Source organism: Clinocottus analis, unplaced genomic scaffold, assembly GCF_023055335.1.
Source record: "Clinocottus analis isolate CAN_PGR_092001 unplaced genomic scaffold, fCliAna1.0.p SCAF_8, whole genome shotgun sequence".
Lineage (NCBI taxonomy): Eukaryota > Metazoa > Chordata > Actinopteri > Perciformes > Cottidae > Clinocottus > Clinocottus analis.
The window spans coordinates 21,198,479-21,214,150 of NW_027176240.1; the positions used below are offsets into that span (position 1 = coordinate 21,198,479).

At 43.5% G+C, this 15,672-nt stretch overlaps 2 protein-coding genes across 8 annotated transcripts in view; both read right to left on the reverse strand.

Moving 5' to 3' along the window:
- Positions 1 to 1,912, reverse strand: part of birc6 (baculoviral IAP repeat containing 6) — an 82,869-nt gene extending 80,957 nt beyond the window's left edge. For all 7 annotated transcript variants that reach the window (XM_068568334.1, XM_068568338.1, XM_068568337.1 and 4 more), the window contains exon 1: positions 1,502 to 1,912. In XM_068568334.1, coding sequence (XP_068424435.1) covers positions 1,502 to 1,712 — 211 coding nt within the window. In that variant the 5' untranslated portion in view covers positions 1,713 to 1,912. The remainder of the gene's footprint in view (positions 1 to 1,501) is intronic.
- Positions 1,913 to 8,463: 6,551 nt separating this feature from the next.
- yipf4 (Yip1 domain family, member 4) lies at positions 8,464 to 14,784 on the reverse strand. The gene is made up of 6 exons (XM_068568065.1): positions 14,555 to 14,784; positions 12,820 to 12,973; positions 11,379 to 11,550; positions 10,049 to 10,126; positions 9,858 to 9,971; positions 8,464 to 9,242 (listed from the first exon to the last, which is right to left on the reverse strand). Exons 1-6 carry the CDS (start codon positions 14,610 to 14,612, stop codon positions 9,105 to 9,107), a joined length of 714 nt encoding a protein of 237 aa, XP_068424166.1. The 5' UTR covers positions 14,613 to 14,784; the 3' UTR covers positions 8,464 to 9,104.
- Positions 14,785 to 15,672: the final 888 nt, after the last annotated feature.

The window sequence follows — 15,672 nt, forward strand, 5'->3', positions numbered from 1 at the left end:
CACAACCCCGGCCTCTGCTGAAAATGTACTGAGATTAAAGAAAACTGAAAGTAAAGTCAGCACAAGGTCCTACAGATGACAGCGACTGCAAATCACCTTCACAGGGGGTTTATATTGAGTGACTTTTATGTACACTATGAACAGAGACAGCCTCAATGGGAGAAATGTGTGATTAACCCCGGACAGGACGCCAGGTAAACAACAGCCCGACACATAGAAACAGACACAGGAGACCATCTGACTGCTCGAGCGTGCTACTGGACATGCGATGGAAAATAACAGTATTGTTTAGTTTGTAAGACTATTCCAGCACTTTGTTTATAAAATTAACGCTGACGTCAATGTGTATTATTACCATTATAATTACGAGTATTCCAATTCATAATTACAGGTATGTTTATCTCCTACTTCAACACAAAAGGCTTTATCTTCAGGTCATCTGAAACACAGTGGCTAGTGCAAAGCAGAAGTACTACAGTAGTACAGTAGATGTATATGTGAGCCACTGTGTGTTTACTCATTAACAAACACCTGAGTAGAAGCTAATGGCAGTTAGCTAAAGTTATGGTTAAAGCTCTTGTGCAAACACTGGCATCCACCTGCACAGGAGCACAACTTAAGATGTAAACAAATGCTGCTGTCAAACCACTGTGTGGAGGATAGCTGACGATGATGATGATGATGATGATGATGATGTGTGTAAACAAAGCCGTGGTTGGGAAACTAATAGCCGAGTCTTTGGGAACATAGGATGCGATGTCCTATCAGTCAGTACACTGTGGCTGGACTTTGGGATGGCTGGTGGACACGACAGGTGTTCCGCTGGTTAGCAAGTTGTCGGAAAAGGTCCAAAAAACAACCAAAAAAGAGCAACCCCGGCGCTGCAGCACAGAGTCAGTTCACCTCCCTCATCGCGCCGATGCGTACAAATGGTTGACAGGACACACGGCCGGCTGGGAAGTTAAGCGGCTAACGTCAAAGTGCCGCTCGCTAGCTTAGTGGCTATCACCCGCAATTCACATTTACACACAACCTTTAGCTAGGTAATAGCAGCTGTGCTACTTTAGATGACAAATATATACACCGTAATTCTAACGACATGTCGCGACCGGCCACCAGAATGACAGAACCTGACAGCAAAGACAGACCGGCTAACTAGCGCTGTGCTAACTTACCCAGCTAGCTAGCTAAAGCCGGGCTGGTAGAGGCGTGTAGTAAACAGTAGCAAACCCGGGTGTTCAGTACTAGTTTAACTTCCTCCTGAACGGATCGACGGCGAACAAGCACAACACGCTGGACGGATCCTGTTTAACAAATACTCTACCTAGCGTTAGGCCCTAAAGACAACTGCTGGGAACAGCTAACCTAACGTTAGCCTGCTGTTATAACTCAGCCTGCTGTTATAACTCAGCCTGTGTCGCGTTTAACGTCCGCGTCTGTTGACAACCAGAGGTGGCTTTCCGCTGGCGTCAGGGCATGACACAGGGCTCCGGGGGCTTACCGTGCAACGCCGAAGCCTGGAGAATGGCCCCCGAAGTGCCGTCAATCACTTTGATACTCCCGCGGCTCGTCACGGCCAAGATAGCGTTGAGGGCCGGGTGGTAGGAAAGGCTTCGCAGGCCCTCCTCGTCGCAACGCAGGCAACCGTCTCTCAGTACGATCCAGTCTGAAGGGGTGGACGAGCCGGAGCCCGGCGAGGCCGCGGCCGCCATCTTTCCTTATTTTTTTCCTCCCTTTCTCTTGCTTCTGGTGTTTGTAGGTTTAAATAATACACGTAACACTGCTAATTCTAAGAGACTAACTCCTAACTATCGCTCCTCTGCCACTGCTGACTCCTTCTGCGGCTTCTTCTCCTCCGCCCGTTACCGCAGCAGTGGCTATTCACCATCAGCGCTGAGGAACTCCAGGCTGGGCTCTCTGTCAGTGACTCGATAGGTGAACGGAGCTAGCGTATCTTTCTGTCACTTCCCGCGATAACTCCAAGTGCAAGCGAGAACACGGGGGGGGGGGGGGGGTTGTTCACCATCAACAGAAAATAAAAAAAACTACTGCAACAAACAGTAGAAGCAACAAATCTTTAGTCCAGGGTGCCCTGCAGTGGATATGTATATATATATATATATATATATATATATATATATATATATATATATATATATATATATATATATATATATATATATATATTGAATTATTGATCATTACTTTGTGCTGTTGAAATGTACCGACTGTATAACTTGTCCGATAAATCATTTTTCGGGTGTCTGCTTGTCTTGTACAAATTAGAAAATAAATAAAACAACGATGCCAATATTGTAAGTTGCAGTTTTATTATATAATGACATAACACAGGAAAACTTTACAATAGAAATCAATCAAGTAAAATACATAAGCTTCATATATGTGTGGTAATACTTATATATGAGTCTACATACTGATATATATGTGACTATATATAGTCATATATATACATGTATGAGTATATATACTCATATACATGAGTATATATACTCATGTATATGAGTATATATGAATGAATGAAAAGTACTTTATTAATCTCCAAGGAGAAATTTTTTGTCGTACTAGCAGCATCCCAATGCCGTAAACTAAGTTAAACACACAGATGATAAAATAAAATAAATAATAACAGGAACAGCGGGTAACAGATGTATGCATAAGTAAGAAATAAGTATAAACATATATATACACATACATGCAAGCAAGCGGAATGGATACATATATATATATATACATACATCCGCACACATATACATACACACATACATACATATCTACATATGCATATATACACACATACATACATATACACATACATATACATATATACAAACATATACATATACACATATACATATGTACATACATACACATACACATACCTACACATACACACCCACCCGTGGCCCACACACATACATGTACACATATATACATACACACATATACATATCTATACACATACACACGCATACACATATACATACATACACATACATACACATATACATACATACATACACATACATACATATGCATGCATGCATGCATACATACATACATACATACATACATACATACACATACTCACATGTACACATACATATACACATACACATGTGCAAAACATACACAACAAGCAAAACACAGCAGTGTATTCGGAGGATAAATTAGTGTATTCAGTGTATTCAGTGTATTCAGAGGTTTGATTTAAATTAAATGTAAACTGAAATGTGCAAAAAGTGCAAAATGCAAAATATATGTATGCAGCATACATAACACATATACATCACAAAATGCAAAATATATGTATGCAGCATACATAACATAACATATATACATCAATATCTATATACATGTACAGTGTACAGTGTGACTTAGTCCACAGATCTGGACTCGAGGGATTTATTGTATAGCCTTATGGCCGAGGGTAGGAATGCCTTCCTGTAGCGGTCCTTGTGGCAGCGGAGCGTGATGAGTCTTTTTGAAAGTGCTCCGCTGACCCTCCAGGAGCTGGTGGAGAGGGTGGTCCGAGTTGTCTAATATGGACAATAGTTTCTTTAGTGTCCTCCCCTCCACCACCTGTTCCAAATGCTCCTGCTTGCAGCCGATGATGGAGCCGGCTTTCTTAACCAGCTTGTTAAGTCTGTTGGTGTCACCGGCTCCAATGCTGCTCCCCCAGCAGACGATGGCGAAGTACAAGACGCTGGCCACAACCGACTGATAGAACAACTCCAGCATCTTGCTGCACACGTTGAAGGATCGAAGCTTCCTCAGGAAAAAGAGTCGACTCATCCCCTTCTTGTAGACAGCGTTGATGTTGGCCTTCCAGTTCAGTCGGCTGTCGATGGAGACACCCAGGTACTTGTACTCCTCCACCATGTCCACGTCCTCTCCCAGGACGCTCAGAGGTCTCGGAGCTGTTGTCTTCCTCCTGAAGTCCACCACCATCTCTCTGGTCTTGCTCACGTTCAGAAGCAGGTGATTCTCACCGGCCCACTCCACAAAGTCACTCACCACTGCTCTGTACTCCTCCTCCCGTCCATCCTTAATACACCCGACCACTGCAGAGTCATCAGAATACTTCTGCAGATGGCATGACCCCGTGTTGTACTGGAAGTCATTGGTGTACAGGGTGAACAGGAAGGGAGACAGAACAGTTCCCTGTGGGGCTCCAACATCACTGACCACCGTTTCAGACAGCACACGGCCCATTCTGACAAACTGTGGTCTGCCTGTGAGGTAGTCAGTGATCCAGGAGATGGTGGACGAGTCTACCCCCACCCCCCGCAGCTTCTCACTCAGTAGCAATGGTTGAATGGTGTTAAATGCACTGGAGAAGTCAAAGAAAGTGACTCTCACAGAGACACCGGTTCCATCCAGGTGCGACTGAGCTCGTTGCAGCAGGTAGATGATGGCGTCATCCACTCCCACATGAGGCTGGTAAGCAAATTGCAGAGGGTCCAGCGACGATTTCACCTGCGGCCTGAGGTGGGCCAAGACCAGTCTCTCCAGCACCTTCATCACGTGGGAAGTGAGGGCAACTGGTCGGTAGTCCTTGAGGCCAGATGGCAACGACTTCTTTGGGACAGGGACCAGGCACGACGTCTTCCACAGCACCGGGACTTCCTCCTGCCTCAGGCTCAGGTTGAAGAGGTGCTGCAGGACACCAGACAGCTGGGTGGCGCAGGTCTTTAGGACCCTGGGGGTGATGCCATCAGGACCTTCCGCCTTGCCCTGTTTGAGTTTCCTCAGCTGTCTTCTCACCTGGTCAGTCGTCACAGAGAGAGGGGGGAGGGGAGGTGGAAGGGTGGAAGAGCCCATTGATGTTGAGGGCTCAGTGATTGTGCAGCTCAGCAGGGGGGGCATAGAGGGTGGTGTTTGGGGGGGGTGTTGGATGGGGGAGACGGAGACGGAGGGGGGCTGTGAACTAAACCTATTGAAGAAACAGTTCAGCTCGTTGGCCCTCTCCAGGGAGCCTCCTGGCTGTCTCCCTCCAACTTTGAAGCCGGTGATTTGCTTCATCCCAGTCCACACCTCCCTCGTGTTGTTATTCTGGAGTTTGGCCTCCAGCTTCCTCCTGTAGGAGTCCTTGCCCTCCCTGAGCTTCACCTGCAGGTCGCGCTGGACTCTCCTGAGCTCATCCCTGTCTCCAGACCTGAAAGCAGCTTTCTTCTTGTTAAGAAGAGCCTTCAGGTCCTTGGTGATCCAGGGCTTGTTATTGGGAAAGCAGCGCACAGTTCGGGATGGGATGATGGTGTGTTCACAGAATTTAATGTATTCTGTGACACAGTCTGTCATGCTGTTGATGTCCTCCCCATGTGGTCCACATAGCACAGCCCAGTCCGTTAACTCGAAGCAGTCCTGGAGGGCGTCATCAGCCTCCGGAGACCACCTCCACACAGTCCTGGTGGTCACAGGCAGCCTCTTCACCAGAGGAACATACTTGATATGTGCATATATATGAGTATATATACTCATATATATGAGTATATATACTCATATGAGTATATATAGCCATATATATATATATGAGTATATATATATATATATATATATATATATATATGAGTATATATAGCCATATATATATATATATGAGTATATATATATACATATATGAGTATATATCCTCATATATATGAGTGTATATATACTCATATATATGTATATATGCATATATGAGTATTACTTATATATGAGTATTTTTACTTGATTGATTTCTATTGTAAAGTTTTCCTGTGTAATGCCATTATATAATAAAACTGCAACTTACAATATTGACATCATTGTTTTATTTATTTTCACATTTGTACAAGACAAGCAGACACCCGACAGCAGACAGTTGGTACATTTCAACAGCACAAAGTAATGATCAATAATTCAATTATATGTCAACAAAAGCAATAGAAAGGAACAGTAACATTAAAAAGTGAAAGGAAAGGACGTGCTGTGTAGCATTTAATTTATATTTGATGATTACTAAACAACGTTAAAATATGTATGTGTTGTACGTAGAGGGTCCGTTCACTGTACATTATGACACTATTTAAATGAAGTACGGCCTTTTTCATAGTCATGTTGACTTGCAATAAAAGTGCAGGCGTGGCCTTACTAATAGCTAATAATGACTGTATAAGTAGAACAGTCACTGAGAAGAACTGAAGCAGTTGCTCGTGTTGTTAGTTCGGCTTTTCTTGACATGACGAGTTGAAACGTCTGCAGGGAACATGTTTACTGAGGCTGCTAAGTTGTAAAATCAATAAAAAAAAGACATTTTAACGTGTTTTTCTGCATGACTGCCTAACACATATGTTTCCATGTCCCAGCAGATGATGAACTCACACGCTAAGGAATTATGTTTGTACATTTTTAGAAGGAAACCTTGACAGGAAAGCTAACAGGAGGTTAGTTAAAGTCACTACTGCTTCATGCAAACACTGTGAAATGATCCCAAAGCCCGAGATGTTCTCCGTCTTCGACATTGTCACGAGTTCATGAGCCCCAAAAAATATGCAATATAAATGCCTTCCTTTTGAGTACTGATGTTTCCTCTCAGGAGAACAGCGGTCATGTCACATCACAACCATTTACACTGAGTGATGGCACTCAAATAGTGAGCAAACACATGGTGGGGCTCTCAGGACGCAGTGTGCCGGTCTGTCCCGGGAGAAGGAATCCTTCTGGCCCCCTTGACGTTTCCTGTAACGCCTCCAGGTCGATGTATTCTGTGTTCAAATAGCTCAGTAGATTCTCATGAGGCGGTTCAGATAAACACGGTCCCAACAATGGCATTGGGTGAAAGGTCTCAACATCTATGGGAAGGATTGTCCTGCAATTCGGTTAAATTTGTTACCCTCACGATGAATTTGAATACCTTTGGTGATCCTCCTCTTCACCTAGCACCGTCGAGATTTTCCATTTGACTTTACCAAACACCTGCAAATCATATTAAACTGCATCAACTGCCTCTACTTAGTGTGTAGGCTCCATGCTGTCACTCAATGCCATCATCCTCCCGCCTGCTGAGATGGACTCAAGCCGAGTCGCCCCGTTGGACCAGAGGCAGCTCTCTGGACGTCCTCACCTGCCATCAGAAGTAAAACAACATCTCCCTACGGCAGTGGGGTTGATGTTAGTAAAGAAGAATGAATCATAAGTAGGATCTTCCATCAAAATGTCACATACATTGTGCTCAATCAACATCACATTTATCTTATTTGCAGCTTCAGCAGTTATTAGTTGTGTTTGTGAACGTTAGTAGTAACAATACAACTTTTGTTTACATCCATAAAGAACCTGAGTGGTTTTACACGAGTTAAGAACACAGGTGGTGTAAGACTGTAACTCCACATACCAACCAAGTATCCAGAGAGAGAAACACACGAATGAAACGTCTTAAAGCTCTTATCAGAGAACATCCTTAAGGCCCTCGGAGGCTGTTTTTAATGTGCTGCATTGTTGTCTTTGTTCAGCACTAACACACCTCGTACATCTTATGCTGAGCAAGTCCTCAACAAAAAGCTTTTATGATGATCGATGATCACACGTCCTGTATGAGAACTTGAAGCTGCTGCCATGAGGAATGAGGTCTGGCTCGTCTGCATTGAGAACAAATGAGTGGACGTTTGGCTTTAAGCCAATCAGCTTGTGAACAGCAGCAGCAGCAGAACTGGCTGACCTCGTGAACAGACCGATCAATGACCTTGACCTTTGACATTTATGTATTATGCTGTTGGATGTGAGCATTTCTTGTCCCAGGATGCTCAAGTGTGCTCTCGTTCCTGGGCCCGCTGGTTTCCCAGTGTGACATTCAGGTTATAGAATTAAAACGCATTATAGGAACGGATGCACAGCTTTTAGTTATCTTTTTATAACAAACCTGTTGGTTTTGTGGGTGAATCCAATCGGTTGAGACTCGTGGCTGTTACGTCACTGCGCTGCAGGATGACGTGTTTCTGTCATCCAGGAAGTTAGCATCGCACCAGTTCCCTCAATACATCAACGGATTTTGGATTAATACATAGTGTGGCAAATAAAGGTTTATAATACTTACTAATTGTGTTCAACAAGAGAATATTCACAAATTAATATCACCGTTGTGATTTATTTTAAAGTGTAATGCACACGCCAAGAGCAATAAGCTAACGTCCAGCTAGCTAAGCTAGTGCCCAGCTAGCTACGCTAACGTCTAGCTAGCTAAGCTAACGTCGGGCTATATAGGAACAATATGTCACCATTTTGACACTTTAAAAGCTAAAAGAGTCACTAGCGCGATACTTACTGACGTATTTTATCCTGTAGCACAAAACCACAGAGCTCATGTCAGGAAACAACTAAGAAAACATTGACTTTGCATCCAAGTGTAAAAGTGCTGACTCACTCCTGCAGCACCACACACAGCAGTGTTGTGGCTCTAATGAAAGAACAAGGAAACACCAGGTGTTCAAGTGCCAAATAACTATGAATTTACTGTAATTGATGATCAAATGATTATATTCCTGTATTAAACAGCTGTTAAACAGGACTCCAGGGTGTGAAAACAAGGCACCACATTCAGCAGACAGGTTTATATCTAACTGCTCCGAGTCTTCTTGCTTCTGCTGCTAAAATACATAAATTAAGAAAACGAGGCTGTGGGGGAAATAAAACACTCATAGTACACAACAATGTAGAACATTAAGCTCAACAATCTCCTCTCTTTGTGGTGCCGTCTCTTCTCAGAGTCGTCCTTCAGCGTGGACGCCACATATTTGGCATCACGTTCTTCAGTTGGATCCAGAATAAGAAAGAAAGCAGTCAATGAATGAGTGAATACAGAGCGCCGCGTCCAGGACGAGGAGTCTGCATCCCGACGTCCAAGCTGTCAAAGCATATGCGTTTTATTGACCAAAGACATGAGGGACCAAACTATATACATTGTTATATATTTCTAACATCCCCACGTCTACAGTTTAATAGAGTTAAAAAAGAAATAAACACCTTTAAAAAAAGAGAAAAGGAAACATCTTGGTTCTGTAGTTTGACTCCCCCCACGATGCCCCAGGGTCAGTGTCCATGAAAAGGTCCAGTTCCACCCCATCCAGTCACACGCCAGTATATAATGACAGGAAGTAGATGTACAAAAGGAGAATGGGGTAAATGAGAAGGGGCTTCTTCGTTTTGAATTCGTCTCCGACGAGCAGCGACGCCGCGCTGTAGGCGGCCCAGAAGACCCCGAACAGCTGGAGGAGCAGGACAGACCGGAAAGAAGCAAGGCGTTTATTCAATGAGGAAATGTGCAGCGACACGTTCAAGATGCAACATGTTTTACTGTCATACGCACAGATAACACACAGTTATCCTACACAATGAAAAGATTATTCTGCTCGGTCCTACAACTACAATAAACTTAAGGGACTCTCTTGAGGTTGCGATGGTTGCAGTGTCTTGTTCTTGAAATGTGTAAGATATTACACAGAACATAATAATAATGTTAAAACATGTTTGGAAGCGACTCGCTCCAGAGAGAGAGTGGGATTGTGTTCTCTCTGCTAGCAAGTGTCCTCATGAGGGATGTTAATCATGAACGCTGCTTCTGACCTTAAACCAGCAGTCAGTGAGATTTAGTGACATCTAGAGGTGAACAAGTGAACAGCACGCCGCTCACGATACCTTCAGAGAGCGGTTCAGGATATTTTCACTACAAGCATCTACTCGTATTAATACACCGGTCTTTTTGAGACTAAATAAATGTTTTCTTTCAATATTAAATCAATTCCGAGCGGGAAAATAAAACAAGTTGTATTTTCACAGTGTGATAAATAAGCATCGGGTGCTTTTGTTGGTCTTTGACTTACTTTGATTAGTGTGGAAACCACCTCGAACCCTCTGATCACCAAGAGCAGCGGGGCGATGACGATGAGAGGAAGGAGGGAATACCCGATCACCCCGAGGACCTGGCCGAAGGAAACCTGCTCGAGAGAACGACGGACTGCGTCAGAACCGGTCGAGTGCGACCGGGAGGTAACGAGGCGTCGGCGGCACTCACCTCGCCGCCGAGAACACGAGCCAGCAGGAAGATCGTGAGCGAGCCGAAGATCCAGATGGTGATGATCCAGGACACGACCTGCGAGACAGCAGCAGAGTCGAGTGACCTCCCTCCCATAGCGTGCACATATTCCACCACACGTGCAGAAGAACAGATCCACACATGCTGAGGGCTGTCACTCGAAGCTGCAGATTTATCTTTAACGAGCATAAACAGGCGAGCGGTCGCTGGTTTCTGCTGAATGTTAGTCGAGTTTTTCATTGATGCGACATCAGGAACTGAACAAGTGTCACTTTGTGTGTGTCCATTGTCACAGAGACTGCCTTTGTTTCCACTGATACTACAGGAAACGCAAGCTCCAGGTACTTTCAGGGTGTGAGCGGCAGAAACTCTCACTTCTAACTGGACAGAAGACGTATTGTTGCATCACGCCCCCCCCCCCGAAAGGAACAGATGAAACCAGATTAAATATGAATAAAGGATCATACTATGTGCAGGCGCAGTCAAATCCCATGTATGCATAAACACACATGGTGATTATCTGGTAAACACAAAGCCTCTTTTTTCCTGATTTCCCAGAAATGAAGAAGCGAGTTTTATAAAAACAAACTCAAAAAGGTCCGATCTAGCACATTTAAACAGTCAAAGTGCTGTAAACCCTTGTGAAGAAGAGAAACATTGGAACGCATTTGAAAAAAATGATTGTTATATTTTAATAATTATCTCCTCAATGTGACTTAGCGATTTTAACGTTTCACTCCTTCAGTACCCTTAACAACAAAGCACGACGGCTGTAAGCGTTGTTTGAGGTCCTGCGATCTCATTGGCCCTCAGACTCGTCTGACAGCGCGTCAGGTGACACGCGCTGAGGGAGACGGTCCCTTACAAGACACGTAGCTCAAGTTGTGAGCAAGATTCAGGTCCAAGTAGCTCATTATTCTATTTCTGAACCAAAAAAAAAACACAATTTTTGGAGTAGAAATGCTTGGAAAGGGCTCAGCGCTTGTGTGATTATTATTGTAGATGTGGATGCTTTAGGTCTTAATCTTTCTAAAGAGATGCAGTTTTACTCTGTGGCATGATGGGAAGGCACTGAACATACAATTTTAAAAACTCGGGGAGCAATCGGGGAGTCATTTTTTGCTCAGACTCTTGACTTTTGATCATATTTATGCCGAAAATATATATTTTTTTAAAGATTTAGTGACAAGAATTTGCAGATTCTTTAGCGATCAAGGACAATGGGGTCTGGTCTTCAGATCAAAGTCGTATGAGCTCATGATGTGTAACCAGCATGCAGCAGGAGGCCACAGTCGTGCTCACTGCTCACCCTGAACTGCCCGTAGATGGAGATCATGGAGAACAGCAGCACCACGGCCAGAGGGCCCCAGAAGTCCGGGTTGTCTCGGACCACCTGCCGGTTGTAGCCCAGCGACGGCATCGGCATCAGCACGCATCGGATCTTGTAGTAGATGTCCTTCGGGTCGATGTCCAGCTCCTCCCTTTCTCACACAGACAAGACGGCGTTACAATGACGCCACAGAAGGAACACATCTCAACACCAGACACACACTTCCAACACACACGTCCTGGTTGCTGCTGCTGACGGGGATGTGGCATGAAGGGGGTCATGCTCGCTCTGCGGTTCAGCAGCTGAAATCTATGTTATTTGTCACATTTAGCTCGGGGGCGGTTAAAGAGGCTTTTTTCCCTGCAGCAGCTTTGTCTGGACTCAAAGACTGAAGAGGTAAGAGAGGCTTTCCTCTGTGACGACATTGTGCAACGCCGAGCGGACCGAGTGCTTTTGTAGTCCCAAGAACTACAACTCACATACCGATCAAATGTACTTACAAATCAAAGTTTGCCTTATTGTGTTTTACACTCCTCCATGTCGTACTGGAGAGTATTTATACTTTTATTTCTTTACAGTTTCTATGTGAACTTCACAATAGTTGTACAGAACAAAATAAGAAGAGGAAAGTCCTCTGTTCTGTGTCTGTCGTCCTCAAAGCCACAAACCGTGACTTCAAACACGGTCGTGCTGACGCCGCCGCGGGCTAATCGCCTCAATAACAGCTGCTTCCTTCACGTGTCGGCCGGAGTAGAATTATGAATTTAATTGTGTAACAGCTGCTGGTATTGACATGCGGCGCCTGTAATCAGTTCTCCATGTTGAACTAACCTGGTAGCCGGTCGGTGATCATGTGATCATGTGGCTCCTGAGGAACAACTGAGTGACGTGTTGAGGAACAATATGTGAAATGACGATATTATGAAATGATTCCATGTGAATAAACTTGTGTCATTTCCTCAGCTGTGTGTGAAGGCTGTGCAGAGACGTTACCTTTGTTAAAGGTCTGAAACAAGCAGCTTGTTGAAGGAACGGGCGACTAAAACATATTGACGAGACGGGTCCAGAGCCAACATGATCTCTTTCTGAGCCCGACCAGCAGAAATCACCGTAACATTACAAACTGCAGCTGGAATATGTGGATGAAGTCATGAAGAGAACACTGCACTGGTTTTTAATGACAGCGTACCGGCTGGTTAGCATGTCCTTAGGGTGTCAGTGTGCAGCGCTATCGTACTTTAGAGATGCGTGATCCATTATAACACACTCCTGTTCCTGTGCAGGACTTAAAGGATTGAGGCAGCCGTCACAAGCACAGACAGATTCACCAAACTCTGCCTGCTGACGGAGATAACACTCGACTCTAGGCATGCATTTGTTGCGAAAGAGTTTATAAAAAAAAGGGCCGACATGAACTCACAGGAGAGGTTTGCTCTCCTCGCAGTCGTCCTCCTCCACCTCCAGCAGCCAGCCGTAGCCGCGCTGCCTCAGGAAGGCGGTGGCGTACGGGTCCTTCCCGCTCTCGCCGCCCACGTTCAGCTTCACGTCCGGGGCAGCGATGGTGCCGCTGAGCTCTGGAGGAAAACATGTGTGTTCGCGGAGTGTTTAATCATCATAATCAAACTAATTTACTCAAATATGCTTTAAACCGGTCATGCTAGTTACGTAGGTTTTGGTTTCTCACTATTACAACATCTCTCTTGTTTATATTGTTTTTGAGGAAATTATGTTTTTACCACATAAAATAGCAATACTGTACTATTATCGTATGTTATCATATCATAGAGCAATACTATTATCATATTTTTGTGCAATACTGTTATATCTTTTACCTTTTGTGCCTTATTTTTTTATTACCTTAAGTTTAATGTAATTTTTTATTAGGAGGACGGAGCGAAATATCGTATAGAATAACTGTTATCTGTGCAAATGACAGTAAAAACATCTTGATTCTTGAATAAAAGGTCCTTTGTGTATCTTTTAAAGCACTACACAAATTAAATGTATTATTAATATAATAGATGTCAGGAAACACACACAGACAGCAAGTTACACATGGAGCTCAAGTTTGATAAATCCATGTCTTGCAAGAGCCCACATTATCAGATTATTATTAAATATCAGTACCACGTGAACATTATGGGACATTAGAGTAGAAACACATCCACCGAGCACTGAAAGCACCTGTCAATCAACAGAGAATGAAAGTGTTGCCTTCACATGTACATTTAATATCTTTATGTTTAATAAGATAAGCACATTCATCACATTAGACTCAGAGCAGTTTACAGCTAGTTAGAGTCTTCACTTTCACGTGATCAATAATCAAGGAGACAAGTGGCTTCATCCATCACAAGAGAAGCTCCTCTGTGATCACAGCCCTGTTAAACAACATGCAGACACTTCATTTCATTGGGAGGTCCATCCTGTTTAACAAGCCTCCCCTCCCCCATCCACCTGTATGCCCACAGTATGCATGGTTTATATATAAATATGCCCAATGCACTGTTGAATATGCAAAAAATATTCTGCAGCTTGTAGGAACATGGACTTGACTCTCAGTCTATAGCATTGCATTATATATTGTGCTTCATATTGCTTTGGTTGTTGTACATCATTTGACCTTTTAATTGTACTCGTTTCTACTGCATGGGGTGATGTGAAGCTCGTCGGTGACCAGTGTTGACAAGCAAGGAGTCCAACTGCTTGTTTGTGGGCGACACGTACAGCAGCGCTAACAGTACTGTTAGCATGCTAACAGTCGAACTGTTTATTTGTGGACGACACGTATAGCACACACATACAGCACACACGTAAAGCGCACACGTATAGCACTACACGTATAGCACCGCTAACAGTACTGTTAGCATGCTAACAGTACTGTTAGCGCTTCTATACGTGTCGTCCACAAACAAACAGTTCGACTCCTTATTGTCAATACGGTTAGCATGCTAACAGTCAAACAGGGACGTTAAGATGCGGCTATGGGACGTTAAGATGCGGCTATTAGGGAAAAGCGCAACGTCGACCCACACGTCGGTCCGTGTGTCCCGACGGACTGCGTTTTGGACCCGGGTGACTGGACCCCGTGACCCCGGTTGACTGCTGCTCTGCTCCCCGGGCCCGCTAGCTGCGCGGCTCTAGCGTTAGCTTACCTTCAGCCTCGGTCGAAGAGACGAACGTAAAGTCTCCGTTGGTGGGGGAGAACTGCATGGTTTAGTTTTGATTTAGCGCCCAGAGATGTGACATTTACAGGAGCAGCAAGAGAAAACGTCCCGAGAAGCGTTAACGACGCTGTCACTGATCACAGCTCACCACAGAAGTTAAACTATCGCATCTTGTTTTCGTTCAGGCTTCGCCTCTGCGGTGGAAAGCAGGAAGTGCAAATAAGACACGTCTTATGATGCGTTCACGGCCCGACATAAAGCTGGGACATTGCAAAGATAGATAGCTGTTCCCAGTTTTACTGAGAAATATATTGTGGTATGTGTGTACAAATGCAACCCACGCATTTAGTCATAGTATGTAAAATGATAAATAAATAATACATAATACATAATAAAGGGTATAAAAGAAACGTGTTGGTCTGCAGCAAATACATTTCTTTATGAAACATTGACGCAGGCTTTGGGGTTATGTTCAGGGGCCTTTAGAAATCAAACCTCACCACTTTAGAACCGCGTTTAATGTACGACTGTATGCTCTTACTGTTTTTATTTATTTGTTTTATTCTATTTCTTTTATTGCTCAGCTTTTAGGATATATTAACTGTTCCGTAAAGTGACCTTGAATACCAAGAAAAGCACTATATAAATCAAATGCATTATTATTATTATTATTATTATTATTATTATTATTATTATTATTATTATTATTATTACAAATACTATTAGAACAAGTCCAACCTCAGCATTACAAGTGGAAATGGGAGAACTTCTGATATGATTACTGGAATAATCGAGAGAGACATAATCAAGATAATCTAACGCAAGACACATTGAAGCCAAACCAAAACATTATACAATGTGAATAAATACAAAACAAGTATAATAATAAAGATGTTGTGACCGTTATTGACGACAACTGCAATGTAGGAAAAATTAAATATTCATGTCATGTTAACAATACACACATGATTATATCATGTCAATAAGCCAGTGCCTCTTAAATCACGCTATTGAAGTTACAAGCCTTTTCTCCACCCCCTCTACTTGGATTGTATTTCTAAAAGCCATAAAAGAGACAATACACATTGGGATGATATCATCACCGT